The following is a 15,702-nucleotide window of genomic DNA, read 5'->3' on the forward strand; positions in this document are numbered from 1 at the left end:
CGTATCATATTGATATTCATGCAAATATATTTACTTTTTACATTCATATTCATTGAACGTACCGCAAGGTTGACCACCGTCCGCATTGACTTAGTAATGTACCTCTTCATAAGGGTAACATTCCCGATAAGTCCAATGATTGCAATATCCATACAGTGAAGAACATGAACAGGCCCACTGTAGACAATTGACTATCATCCCAAGCACACCCCATCCCAATGTATAAGGACTACGAAAACTTTAAGCGCACAGACACTTTATTACTGAACTATCTATTAGTTGCATCACTAGTGTATCCTGTCTTAGCTGTAATATTGTCACCTTTATCTTGTATTATGCCCATTGCCTTATGTCTTGTGCTGCAATGTCAGGAACCGAAGCCTAAGAATTTTACTTTCTTACACTTTGGTAATGTAATGTAACAATAAACTTGAAACATTCATGGCTTTCTGGTTAGAGGACGAACTGCGTTTCCTTGTCTTAGTACTTGTCAATGACAATAAGGTTGAATCTAATCTAATCTAAAAGAAAAAACATGATTTAGGATAATAAATACAAAGGGAGATGTCTGTTTTTGCAAAACAACCCCTCAAATATGTTGTACTGTTTAATCAGGAATCATATTTAATTGCATCTGTAATTATTAAACAATACCTGGATGTTATGAAATGTATTATCATAAATATTGAGGTGAACAGTAGGACGAATCATGTTTAAACTGATTCCGTTATCGATGCAGTCTGGAACATATTATATAGACGAGAGAAGAGTTTCATATTGTTGTGTTCGTTGCGCGGAACTGTTGCGCAGAAATTGACTGGGTGATTTTTTTTTTTGGGCCGTTCTGTCGGGCATTTCACTGACCATTTATAGGCAACTATGGGCATTAAAAAGGGTGGGGCGAGACACTTGTTCACGTGCACATAATTTAGAGTTGATCGGGATTTATAAAGGGAAGCAGGTGTGGGACTAGCTGTGCGCAAATTCCGAGAAGGGTCCAGCTGCAGACATCAAATCCATCACCCGGAAACGTGATGTACCATTTGGTTGGAGCGCGTCATCGTAAGCGCGTCGGTAAGTAACCGCGAGAAACCGCGAGATTTTGAAGGACATTTTATAGGACATTTAACGAACAATAATTTGAACACGCAATTGACAAGAAGAAGAAGAAGAATTACAAATACAATGGCAAATGCAGCTCAGGTGAGAATTTCGAAATATTATTAATGAACATGTTATAGTTTTCAGATGTGTATTTATTATTTAGGTTGTTGCATGTGTTACACGGCTGTTTCGCACGTAGTTTTGTTCATCTGGCTTGGCTAATTGGGTAATCCTATGTGGTTTAGCGTTATCAGAGATATTAGATTAGATTCAACTTTATTGTCATTGCTGAGTACAAGTACCAACAACAAAATGCAGTTATGCATATAACCAGAAGTGCAAATAGTGACAAAACAAAGATAATGATGTACAGCTGGCAGGGCTAAAAAACGCTGCGTTGTCTTCAACCACTTAATGTAATTTAAAAGTTCACAATAGATACATTCTCAGATGTCTACCGATTACTTATCCCCCTATTTTTATTGCTTGTTTTCTTGTTTTTGAGAGCTGACTTTTTGCAGGCACCGAGCTGTGATCCCGAGCAGAGGGATGACTGGCCACCAACGGAGCTGTCCGTGTCTGACCACTGGGGGTTGGACACAACACTGAACACTACACTACACTGGACACAACACTGAACACTACACTACACTGGACACTGGACACAACACTGAACACTACACTACACTGGACACAACACTGAACACTACACTACACTGGACACTGGACACAACACTGAACACTACACTGGACACTGGACACAACACTGAACACTACACTACACTGGACACTGGACACAACACTGAACACTACACTGGACACAACACTGAACACTACACTACACTGGACACAACACTGAACACTACTGGACACTGGACACAACACTGAACACTACACTACACTGGACACAACACTGAACACTACTGGACACTGGACACAACACTGAACACTACACTGGACACTGGACACAACACTGAACACTACACTACACTGGACACTGGACACAACACTGAACACTACACTGGACACTGGACACAGCACTGAACACTACACTACACTGGACACTGGACACAACACTGAACACTACACTACACTGGACACTGGACACAACACTGAACACTACACTACACTGGACACAACACTGAACACTACACTGGACACTGGACACAACACTGAACACTACACTACACTGGACACAACACTGAACACTACTGGACACTGGACACAACACTGAACACTACACTGGACACTGGACACAACACTGAACACTACACTACACTGGACACTGGACACAACACTGAACACTACACTGGACACTGGACACAACACTGAACACTACACTACACTGGACACTGAACATCTGTCATTACGTGAAGCGCATTGAGTCGCATCTTGTAAGAAATGCGCTATACAAATAAAACTTGAATTGATTTGATCCCTTGTACACTTTTTTGGGCATTTGTGTTGCAACACACCTGTACATTGTGCACTCTACCCTAGGCCCTTATTTTACTCTAGACAGAAGGGTCGTAACACTTGTTATTAATTCCATTTGGTATACCTCAAACTTTCTTGCATTTCTGGTGTTTGCATTTTACATATTCTAAATATATGCTATCTACATGTCGCACTGGATGGGGTTAGTGCTGTTGACTCATCAGAAAGTAAAGACTAATTCACAGACTGTATGAAGATTCCAGTAAAGGTTTTGTGAAGGAGCCCTAGTGCTGTTGACTCATCAGAAATAGAATGTTTTATTTAGCTCATCAGTGGGCACTCAGCACCATGGACACCTCCAGCCCAGCACCTTGCACCACGGTTCCTGCCCTGCTCCATGGATTACAACGATGATCGCCTGACCCTTGCCTGACTCCACCAAGTCCTTTGCCTGACCCCTCAAACCTGTTTGACCTAATAAAGTCCCACACCTGGGGTCATTGACATTCTTTTATTTATATACAGTTAGGTCTGGAAGTATTTGGACAGTGACACAATTTCAATAATTTGGGCTCTGTATGCCACCACAAAGGATTTGAAATGAAACAATCAAGATGTAATTGAAGTGCAGACTTTCAGCTTTAATTCAAGGGGTTGTACAAAAATATTGTATGAAACATTTAGTTATTGCAACCATTTTTATACACAGTCCCCTATTTTCAGGAGCTCAAAAGTAATTGGACAAATTAACAATCATACAGTAAGTAAAATGTTCATTTTTAATACTTTGTCGAGAATCCTTTGCAGGCAATGACTGCCTGAAGTCTGGAACACATGGACATCACCAAATGCTGGGTTTCCTCCTTTGTGATGCTTTGTCAGGCCTTTACTGCAGCAGTCTTCAGTTGTTGTTTGTTTGTCTTTCTGCCTTTAGTTTTGTCTTCAGCAAGTGAAATGCATGCTTGATTGGGTTGAGATCAGGTGATTGACTCTGGCCATTGCAGAATATTCCACTTCTTTGCCTTAAAAAATTCCTGGGTTGCTTACACACTATATTTTGGGTCATTGTCCATCTGTATTGTGAAGCACCATCCAATCAACTTTGCTGAATTTGTCTGAATCTGAGCAGACAGAATATCCCTAAACACTTCAGAATTCATCTGTCTGCTTCTGTCTTCACATCATCAATAAACACTAGTGACCCAGTGCCATTGGCAGCCATGCATGTCCATGTCATCACACTGCCTCCACCGTGTTTTACAGGTGATGTGGTATGTGTCGGATCATGAGTTCCAAGCCATACTTTTTTCTTCCCATCATTCTGGTACAGGTTGATCTTAGTTCCATCGGTCCAAAGAATGCTGTTCCAGAACAGGGCTGGCTTTTTTAGATGTTTTTTGTCAAAGTCTAATCTGGCCTTTCTATTTATTCTTGAGGCTTATGAATGGCTTGCACCTTGTGGTGAACCCTCTGTATTTGCTTGTGTGAAGTCTTTCTTTTATGGTACACATGGATAATGATATGCCTACCTCCTGGAGACTGTTCTTCACTTGGCTGGATGTTTTGATGGGGTTTTTCTTTACCATGTAAAGGATCCTGTGATCATCCACCACTCTTGTCTTCCATGGACGTCCAGACCTTTTTGTGGTGCCGAGCTCACCAGTGCATTCTTTTTTTCTCAGAATGTACCAAACAGTTAATTTGGCCAGTATAATTGTTCCCACTATCTCTCTGATGGATTTTTGTTTTGTTTTTACAGCCTAAGGATTGCCTGTTTCAGTTGCATTGAGAGCTCTGTTGACTGCATGTTGTGCGTATACAGCAACAGCCTCCAAATGCAAATGCCACACTTGGAATCAACTCAGACCTTTTACCTGCTTAATTGATAAAGAAATAATGAAGGAATAAATAGCCCACACTGGCCCATGAAACAGCTTTTGAGTCAATTGTCTAATTACTTTTGGTTATTATATATAAGAGCTATAATTCATAAACCCTTCCTTCAATTTGGATGTGAATACCCTTAACCTAAAGCTGAGAGTCTTTATAGTCCAGTCAATCTGTGGTTTAACCCAGGGGAAATTGCAATAGTAATCATTCAAGTTTTTTTGTGATCCCTAGGGACAACCAAATAACATATTAAAAGTCTTAGTCTTAATATTTATTGGATCAAGGTAAATTCAGGGGTCGAAAATGTGTTTTTTTGTGCCAGGCGCAACACAGCCAGTTAATAGGATAAAAAAATTAACTAATAGATATCACCATGAATCTTCCCCAGTTAATCACTTACATTAAGACTACTATTTTTTGTATTACAAGTTTTCTGAAATATTATGTTTAAATATGCAAATTAGGCATTATCTAATGAAATATGTGCTAATTTGCATAACATTCAAGATCAGAAATCTGAACATTGGATAAAGCCAGGCTAAAAATTCTTGTTTCATGTTGTTGTCATATTAGAGTCACGGTCCTCTATAACAGGGAATTTGGAATTTGGAACGTTCCATGGCCATCAATTGTTCGGATATTATGGTCAGCATTATCAGCAACATATTGTATGAAGTGCCCAGGTGTGAGTCCACGTACCTCAAGTTTCTCAGCTACTGCAGCACTTCTTTCATACATCTGTACCTCTGGATATGAACAGCCAAACCCAAGGTGATACAGACTGTCAACTAGAAATGTTGATGCAAAGTGGTGATGCATTTGTACACCAACCCCAAGCTGAAGTGGTGGAAGTAGAGCTCTTGGTCTGGTAGCTTGCATCATGGCTTGGCCGATGGAACAAACTTTTAATTCCTTTTCTTTCCCAACAAATAGTGTGCGCAGGAAGAGTTGCAGAGACTGTGGAACATATAGCAGTGTCTTCATCACTGATGACATTTCTAGACTTGTTGGATAGGAACTATTTCCCTGCACAACAGACCTAATGTCAGATTTCAAGACTTCTGCTGCAGCCATAATAAGCCTCTCCTTGTCATTATCATTGCTCTTGGATCCTTCAAAAAAGTCATGGAGAATTGCTGAAGCCGTCCTTCGGAATGTCACCACATTCTGTTTTCCTTTTACCTCACTGAGCAAAATGTCACAACCAAAGTGACTCTGAAGTTGTTCTTTCATGTGGCGAAAGCTGTATGGCTCCTTATCATCTCCTAAGTAGTCCTTCATCCTGATGATGAGGTCATTTATTGTCGTCTGCTCCTCATCACTATGGTGCAGATAATCTGCCACTTTCAAAAAAGCATCACCACGAGAAAGGGACCGGGGCCTCCCAGATTTACGCCTTTTTGAGCCATCTTGAAAACACTTGGGAACTTGTCTTCCAGTTCTGAAGCTGCCGTTGCAAGACTTGTGGTATACTGTGTCAGCAGCGTGAAGGTCATTCACATATAGCAATCTTCCTCTCACTATATCAGACCAATGGTCCGAACGCTTAGTGCAACATTCAAGTAATTTGGTCTGGAAGTCTTTGGTCCTGACAGGAATCAGTTTGAACTCTTTTAACTTGCCTGAATATCTGTCATGCACCCCACAAAACAAACAGTGATCTTTGTATGAAAATGAGGGGCCAGATGATCTGCGCTTACAACCAACTACCCCTGCTTCAATATCTTGCTGCTGTTTCTTCTGTTTTTCTATGTCCTGTGGGTTGGTAAATTTCCTCCGGCATTCTACATGAACCACTTGGCCAGGGACTACGGTTATGCCTACATAGCATTGTTCATTGGCTCTGACAATACCATCACATCCCTTCTGGGTTAACTTGACAGTCGGCACGTCATCAGATGTTTGGTTCCCACAGAATACACACTCATCCGTCTCCATCTGGAACAAAGTTATTAAACAAGGCACACTTTTAACACTGGACAAGGTATACACCAACATCAAACGTGCTTACAAGGCTAGTCCGCTAGCTCATCTAGGCATGTCTGACCATGTGTCAATCCTCCTGATCCCAGCATACACTACCATGGGGAAAAGTGCTCCCATCACCACTAAGACTGTCAGAACCTGGCCAGAAGGGTCCGCTCCACTGCAGATCTGCCTAAATGACACCCCATGGCAGGAATATGAGCATGAGGACCTGGAACAGTACACGTCGTCGGTTCTGAACCACATAGTGAACTGCACCAACTCAGTCACCGTGGACAAACGGGTCCGGGTCTACCCCAACACGAAGCCATGGATGACTGGGAAGGTCCAAAAACTGATCAACGAGAGGGACAACGCCTTCTTCGCAGGGAAGACCACACCGCTGTACAGCACCACCAGGGCTAACCTAAAGCGCGGAATCAAAGCGGCCAAGGCAGACCACAGAGAGAAGATTGATGAATGCTTCCTGAGCAACGACTCCAGGCGGATGTGGCAGGGGGTTCAGCACATGACAAACTTCAGAGCCAACAGGCTCACAGCCGCAGAGGACGACCCCCTGCTGGCGGGAAAGCTGAACACCTTCTACGCCCGGTTCGACGAGGGGCGAACGGAGGTAACCACAACACAAACACCACTCTCTCCAGCTCTCAGCAGCCTCACCCTCACAGAGCATGAAGTGAGACGCGTGCTGAAGGCGGTGGACCCCAGGAAAGCCTCGGGGCCGGATGGCGTCCTGGGACGGGTGCTGAGGGACTGCGCCGACCAGCTGGCCGGGGTTTTCACCAACATCTTCAACCAGTCCCTGTCCCAGGCCACCATCCCACCCTGCCTGAAAACCTCAACTATCATCCCAGTCCCGAAGAAAAGCACGGTGAGCTGCCTAAACGACTACCGCCCGGTGGCACTCACACCAATCATCATGAAGTGCTTCGAGAAACTAGTCCGGGCCCACATACTCACACGCCTCCCGCCCAACCTGGATCCATACCAGTTCGCCTACAGAGCCCACAGGTCCACAGAGGACGCCATCGCGACGACTCTCCACGCCACTCTATCCCACCTGGAGAGGGGAAACAGCTACGCGAGACTGCTCTTTGTGGACTTCAGCTCCGCCTTCAACACCATCCTCCCAGACAGGCTAGTGACCAAACTACTAGACCTGGGTCTATCACACTCTATATGTGCATGGATCAAGGACTTCCTGACCGACCGCCCCCAGAGGGTGCGGATGGGCCCCCACACCTCCACAGCCCTCAGACTCAGCACTGGGTCCCCCCAGGGCTGCGTGCTAAGCCCCATCCTCTACAACCTCTACACCTACGACTTCACCCCCGTCCACCCCAGCAACTCCATCGTAAAGTTTGCAGACGACACCACCGTGGTGGGATGCATCTCGGGGGGGGACGAGGCGGCGTACAGGGATGAGGTAGAGCAACTGAGCAAGCTGTGCAAGGTTAACAACCTGCTGCTGAACAAGTCAAAGACCCAGGAAATCATCGTAGACTTCAGGAGGAAAAAGTCCGAGATCCAGCCCCTGCTCATCGACGGAGAGAGCGTGGAGAGAGTCTCAACCCTCCGATTCCTGGGGATGCACATGCGGGATGACCTGACCTGGAAGGACAACACAAAAGCCACCATCAAGAAGGAACAACAGCGGCTATACATCCTGAGAGTCCTCAGGAAGGAACACAGCAAGCAGGAGATACTGGTGACCTTCTACCGCGGCGCAGTGGAGAGCATCCTCACCTACGGCATCTGCAACTGGTTCTCCAGCTGCACAACCGCGGAGAGAAATGCGCTACAGAGAGTCGTGAGAACAGCACAGAAGATCACCGGCGCCCCCCTCCCCTCTCTGGAAGAGCTGTACAACACACGCTGTCTCAGGAAGGCCTCCAAGATCTCCAGGGACCCAACCCACCCTGGGTACGAACACTTTACCCGGCTGCCCTCGAAAAGGCGGTTCAGGACCTTGGCCGCAAGGACAAACAGACTGAAGAACAGCTTCTACCACAGGGCCGTCCAGGCCCTGAACACAGCAAAGACCTAGGTTCTGGGCCCTGGACAGTCTGGACGGATTGATGGCAGCTTCTGGACTGAAAAAATCAGGTGTAGTGCTGAGGCACAAATATGTACATTTCAAGCCTGCAAACTGCGACACTTTAAATAAATGTGCAATAACACTATTGTGCAATATGACAACCCTAGTCGTCTATCTGTACAGTATAGTATAGTGGATAGTGTACATAGCCTTTATTTATGTAAACCAGCTCCTTCCCTTCTTGTGATTTTTTTTTAAAGTTTTTTTTTTTTCTTTCCTAACACCAGGGGAGCCACCCCTCCTAAATTTCGTTGTTTGGTACCTGTACTGTAGCAATGACAATAAAGACCATTCATTCATTCATTCATTCATTTAAACTTCTGATATATTTTGCTCTGCTAACGAACACTATCACCCTGCCAGCTGTGGCTAGCTAGCAAATGTCAGCTAACCACTAGCTAACATGACGAGTAACCTGTAATTCAATGCAGCAAAAATGAAGACTGTTGACAATTATAAACGTGTTTTATTGTATTGAGTCGTAGAATTAAAGGAATGTCTAATCCTTTGTTTGAACTAGGCTACTTACCAGTGACAGCTGTACACACACTGTGGCTAGCTAGCAAACGTCAGCTAACCGCTAGCGAAGAGTAACCTGTAATTCAATGCAGCAAACGTTTTTTTTTTTTAAACCGGCCGTTTTTCTACCCGGTTTTGCCTTCCATCCACACGCACCCGGCGTTCGCGGTTACTGAAACCGTGCTTTCTTGAGAACTCCGGCCAGGGTGAACTTTTGTAGAAACTCCGGTTTCAGCGGAGAGGTGTATACGAGAAAACCGGGGTTTTCGGCTTGAACGTCAATTGTGCGACATCTATGACGTCAGAATATATGCGCCATTAGGCATTAGGCATTAGGCTACTTGTAAACAAAGAAGAAGAAGCAGAAGAAGAAGAGGCTACATGTGCTAAGATGGACGTAAGGAAGATCCTGCTGATTTTAAACATGCTAACAGGAGTAGTTTCTTGTATGCAGAATAAAATCCAGTTAATCGCCGAGTTACTGGAGCAACAGAGGCACCGGAATATGCAACGGAGAATGCTGCTAGAACCAGCAGTCTTCTTTTAAAGTAACATAAACAAACTGTACAATAAAAATGTAAAAATGTAAAATAAAGTCTCTTGTTATTTACAAGGTAATATTAATTGAGCTGCCTTTTCAGTAAAAAAAAAAAACTTAAAGGTGTAGGCCTACATACAACATTGGTTACATGGTTACACTACACACTTACACACGGTTTTGTGTGGATGGTGTTTTTTTATAACTGTGATTGTGTGGACGCGTTACAAAAAAAACGGTGTAGTGTGGACAAGGCCTAGCTAGCAGCGTTTGTTGTGGTTTCATCAGTGACTTTTCTCCCATTCTGTGTTTGAGGTGCACCAACATTCAAATACTCGTGTCGTCTTCAATTTCTGTCCGATTTCAATGTGTGACACATCATTTGAAAGCTTACAATCTGTATTTTCAGAATATGTAAAAAACTGAAAGTGTATGTTGGCAACTGATTGATGAAAATATTGTCTGGCGTCACATTTAGCAAATAAGTTGGTGTTGGGGTAGTTGTACCCCTAATACAGGTATAAGACTTAAGAATATCCTCTGAAAAAGTGTTTTATTGGAAAGATTGACCCCCAAAACATAGGAAAAGACACCAAATATGTTGGATAGGTATACATAGGCCCTCCAATATTAACACCATTTTACCCAGATGGCGTCACTCAAAAACATTGTTTAACCTCTTTTGACCTTGAAAAAAGTATGATCCAATAAATTAATTAATTAAGACTTTTAGTATATGATGCAGGAGGGTATTAGGAACAATAAAAACTATGAAACATTACTATTGCAATTTCTCCTGGGTTGGGCCTTTTTTTTAGTTAGATTGACTGGACTATTAAGCCCAGTAAATTCTGTTGGAAATCTCATATAAGATACGTTAGATCCAAAGTATCAAGGAGTATTGATAACCATCCTTGCCCATATTCGAACAAACTACGATATGGCAAGTTAATGCCAAGTACACCAGACTTCAAGGTCTAGCCTACAACCTGTTAGGCTACAGGACTACCTACTTCATAACACTCTACTACCCCTAACCCTATACACACTCTACTACCCTAACCCTAACACTCTACTACCCCTAACCCTATACACACTCTACTACCCCTAACCCTATACACACTCTACTACCCCTAACCCTATACACACTCTACTACCCCTAACCCTATACACACTCTACTACCCCTAACCCTATACACACTCTACTACCCCTAACCCTATACACACTCTACTACCCCTAACCCTATACACACTCTACTACCCCTAAAGCCCAATTTATTCTTCTGCGTAAAATCTACGGCGTAGCCTACGTCTTAGCTTGTGTAGGCCCGGAGCCTATGCTGTAGACTGTGCCGTAGGTTGACGCGCACCTCTCCAAAAATGTAACTACGCGGCAGTGGCTACGCAGACCGTAAGCACTGTGATTGGTCCGCTTGGTAGCACATGATTCCGACATGATTCCAACTCTCTCGTAGGCCAAAATGCGGAAGCCATGACAGAAATGTCATTTACTTTTTCTGTAATTACTTATTAATAAAGATTTGAAAAATTATGATAACCATCGTATTATCTTAGTTTAATGTCATTTCAATGCATTATAGACATTGTCTTTACAACAAGCATAACAAAGAAATCGCTATTATGCCGCTATGAGTACACCGTTCCAACGGAGCGCCCCATGGAAGCGTCAAGCACAGCCTTCCCATAAGGAGCGCGAGTCACATTTACGAGATGTACAATTCTGTTTATTTAGAAATAAATTATTACCTGTGGAGTTTGACAGCGGATGATGATAAAATATGTCTATGTAAAGTTATCTATAAGAACTGTGATTGGTCCGCTTGGTAGGGTCACATTCCGACTCTCGTAAATGCGGAAGCCATGACAGAAATGTCATTTACTTTTTCTGTAATTACTTATTAATAAAGATTTGAAAAATTATGATAACCATCGTATTATCTTAGTTTAATGTCATTTCAATGCATTATAGACATTTTCTTTACAACAAGCATAACAAAAAAATCGCTTTTATGCCGCTATGAGTACACCGACCAACGCGACGCAGACCGACCAACGCAGAAGTATAAATTTGGGAGAGCCCTTGCGTAGGCTACGGCGTAGCCGCGCGTAAATTCGACGCAGAAGTATAAATTGTGCTTAACCCTATACACACTCTACTACCCCTAACCCTGTACACACTCTACTACCCCTAACCCTGTACACACTCTACTACCCCTAACCCTATACACACTCTACTACCCCTAACACTCTACTACCCCTAACCCTATACACACTCTACTACCCCTAACCCTATACACACTCTACTACCCCTAACCCTATACACACTCTACTACCCCATTCTTAAGTCCATGAGCCAGGGGGTCAGTCGAAACCGTTTGAAGGCTATCTGGGGCATCTGAGTCTGAAACTCAGAAGGGAGTTCCTGAGGCACCCAGGGCGGAAACTCAAGGGACGGAAGTTACCCCCTAAAGCGTGTCACAGCATAAGTCTCCAGTCGTAAGTCAAATGCGTCCTGTGTTCTAGGCTGTGTGCAGAAGCGGAAAGGGCAGCCATCATGACAAAGGCACAAAAAAAAGGCACAACCTGAACAAGGAGATACAATTACTACAAGAGAAACGTGAAGCCTTGGAGCTGGAAACAGAGCTGGCAGCCTCATCATCTAAATGAGCAGTTCTCATGGATGCCGAGGAACAGCAAGGAGCTGTGGCAGACCTAGTGTCAGAGACATCATTGATGGGCGATACTTCAGAGATTGCATTTCTTTCTTATATGCTACAAACCCCTAGCGTGCATGTAGACACACTGGGGCTCACACGTACTGGGGCCGGTAATGTCCTTTCAGTAGTGCCTGTGAAAGTCATGGCTACTAAAGGTGAAAAGATCGTCCCAGTATATGCTTTCATTGACCCAGGTAGCTCAGCCACTTTCTGTACCGAACGCCTCATGTCTCAGCTCAACATCAAAGGCAGAAGAACGAACATCTTACCTCAAACAATGAGTCACGAGAAGACAGTATCAACCTATGATCTCAGGCCTAGAAGTGTCTGGATTGGATGGTGGAAACGATTTTCTAGAGTTACCAGATGTGTTCACCCAAAAGGAGATGCCAGTCACCACTGACAACATCATCACGAAGCAGGATCTCGCTAAATGGCCATACCTGCAAAAGGTTGACATGCCAGAGATAGACAGCAACATTGAGCTGCTGATGGGAACCAATGCCTCAAAGGTTCTAGAACCCTGGGAGATTATAAACAGTCAGGGTGAGGGACCCTATGCAGTGAAGGCCCTAGTGGGGTGGGTAATCAATGGGCCCTTAAGAGGTGGCGAGTCCAGTGCCTGCAGTGGCTCGCAGTCTGCCACGGTAAACAGAATCTCTGTGGCAAACCAGGAAAAGGTGTTGATTAGTCAATACAATCATGACTTCAACGAAAAGGCATCAGAGGAAAAGCGTGAACTGTCAATTGAGGATAAAAGGTTCCTTAAAACCGCTAATGAGTCAATCTCCCTCCTGGATGGACACTATCCTTAACTTACCCTTCAGGAAAGATGACCTGCAAATGCCCAGCAACAGCCACATAGCCATGCAACGTCTCCTGACCCTAAAGAAAAGGCTAAAGAGGAACGAGTCTTTCCATAAAGAGTACACAGACTTTCTCAGTGACGTTATAGCTAATGGTTATGCCGAGGTGGTCCCCCAGGAAGAGGAGAAACAAGCCAGTGGAAGAACCTGGTATATCCCTCATCATGCAGTCTATCACCCCAAAAAGAAGGCACTACGGGTGGTGTTTGACTGTGGTGCGGTGTTTCAGGGTACTTCCCTGAACTCTGAACTTTTGCAAGGCCCTGATCTTACCAACTCACTAATTGGAGTCCTGCTCAGGTTTACACTAGAGCCCATTGCACTAATGGCAGATATCAAATCTATGTTCCATCAACAAACAGTAGATGATGACGGTCTCCAGACACTATTCTGTGAGGTTGAGGCAATCCTTAACAACCACCCAATTACCACTACATCCTCTGACCCTTCGTATTTGGAACCTCTTAGCCCAAACAACATCCTTGTACTTAACTCACAATCAGTTCTCACTCCTGGTGAGTTTTCCAGGGCTGACTTGTACACCAGGTGCCGGTGGAAACAAATACAGTACCTGGCCGAAGGTTAGAGAGAATTTCAAGGTCGGAGACATCGTGATGGTAGTTGACCCTTCCTCCCCGCTCCCACTCAGGACAAAGACGGGCACCTTAGAGCGGCCAATTACTAAGCTCTGCCTGCTGTTAACACTAGAACAGCCGTGCGTTTTTACCTACTAAAAGAGCCGCCTCTTTACAATGCTCAAGCTGCTATTTACACACAACGACCACTAGTTGGCCGCTTGTAAATTACCCTGCTTCCTACACATAAATACTGCAAAATAGCTTTATATTAGCTTATCCTGATGTGATTTAGAAAATGTAAGGATACTAGGTAGAACGTACATATCTAGGAAAAGTCATGAAAGGAGGATCCTGAAATTTGAAACATTTAAAAAAAAGAAAAATACTCACAGGGGTTCAAATGACCCCTCATGGCTGATTAAGTGTTAAAAGAACACTAATGACTGGACCAAAGAATGTGTAACGTATGTCTTTTGTACATATTATTTATACTATTTACCGGCTCCATTAGTACTATGTTGAGTAATTGTTTTATGTTAAGCCTAAAACATTTAGGGGCCGGTTGTGTAGGAGCCAAAATGATTATGTTTCTGTTTGTATTGTCTCATATACTTTTTGTTTGAGTCAACCCCCTCTAGTGGCCGGAGTGGGATTTAAATAGGCAGGTGATTCACCTGGAGGGTGTGACCAGAGCAGGAAGACACAGTCTGTGACCTCACTTCCTCATACCAAGATGCTATAGAGAATGCTCCTGTTTTGTTTGACACACATCTTTAATTATCTTTGCAATCCTTATTTTCATTTATATTCTGAACATCTAAGTTTTGTATACATTTATTAGTTGGAATAGATATTGCTTTATTTTTGGAAAATAACTTCTGTGGACCTTGGATTATTTTTGAGGATATGGAGAGTCAGACATTTTTGCTCCGCCACCATAGTGGTTATCCATAGGGAAGGAATTAACCATTACACTAACCCTACTACCTACTAACCTACTACCCCTAACCCTAACACTCTACTACCCCTGACCTGACCTGTTGATTGGCATGCAACAGTTATTCGGGTACAAAACAAAGGGCACATGAAAGCTAAATCTACTTGGACAAGCTGTCTAGACATGCCGCAACAAACCCGGGTTAGGTCATCTCTAGTCTTTATGGTAAGTGAGATAAGTGACCAGGGCAGTCGTTTATACTCAGGCCCAAACCATCACTCTGAACACAGGGAAGTTGCAGCAACATTGCAAGTGAGCTGGCAGGTTTGGCACAGACACAGGAAGAACATATCTCTGACTTACAATGGTCTTCCCTCTGAGGAAGATGCATGCTGGTCCCAGATTGACAACTGAGAGGGTTTTTTTGTTTTCTTTGCGTGTGTTCATTTAGTAGGCCTGTGTGTAAACCGTTATTTGTCAATCTTGTTTCGGAGGGAGGGGATGCGGGCAGGCTCGGATTGCTTACTTTGGTTGTGTCTATGTCTTGTAAGTTTATGCTGGATCACACCTTCTCTTAGGTGTGGTAGTAGTGTGGAACAGGTCTCAGAGGGAGTTCCACAGCCGCTTTTGCCTAGAAAAGATGAGCATTTTAAGTTGAATGATGAAAAGATGAGCATTTTAAGTTGAATGATGAAAAGATCAGCATTTTAAGTTGAATGATACATTAAGTTGAATACATTTAGTTCCAACTCTTGCCTATATCATAATCTAAACTACAGACTATAGCCCTATTCGCATGGGACTAGTATTATCTGGTGACCTCATGTCATTTTGAAATTACCCCCTGATGTCTGTGTTTCATGTGGCGCATTCTCACAAGATAAGCAAAGTCTGTTTTACTGGAATTGACTGACATTCCTCCAGATATCATGGCTCTGTGTAACATCTGCTTCATGAGCAACAAGCACAATGGCTGCTAAGAAGAAAAAACTGATTGGATGCGCGAAGAGT

General features: G+C 43.6%; 1 protein-coding gene across 1 annotated transcript in view; it reads right to left on the bottom strand.

Moving 5' to 3' along the window:
- LOC308150154 (calcium-binding protein 5-like) overlaps nt 1-15,138 on the bottom strand; it is a gene marked incomplete at both ends in the record, with an annotated part of 48,605 nt that extends 33,467 nt beyond the window's left edge. The window contains one exon of the mRNA XM_080523015.1: nt 15,055-15,138. Coding sequence (XP_080379141.1) covers nt 15,055-15,138 — 84 coding nt within the window. The remainder of the gene's footprint in view (nt 1-15,054) is intronic.
- Between the last annotated feature and the right edge of the window lie 564 nt (nt 15,139-15,702).

The sequence above is a fragment of the Nansenia antarctica genome (assembly GCF_963989245.1).
Source record: "Nansenia antarctica genome assembly, chromosome: 2".
Taxonomy (NCBI): domain Eukaryota; kingdom Metazoa; phylum Chordata; class Actinopteri; order Argentiniformes; family Microstomatidae; genus Nansenia; species Nansenia antarctica.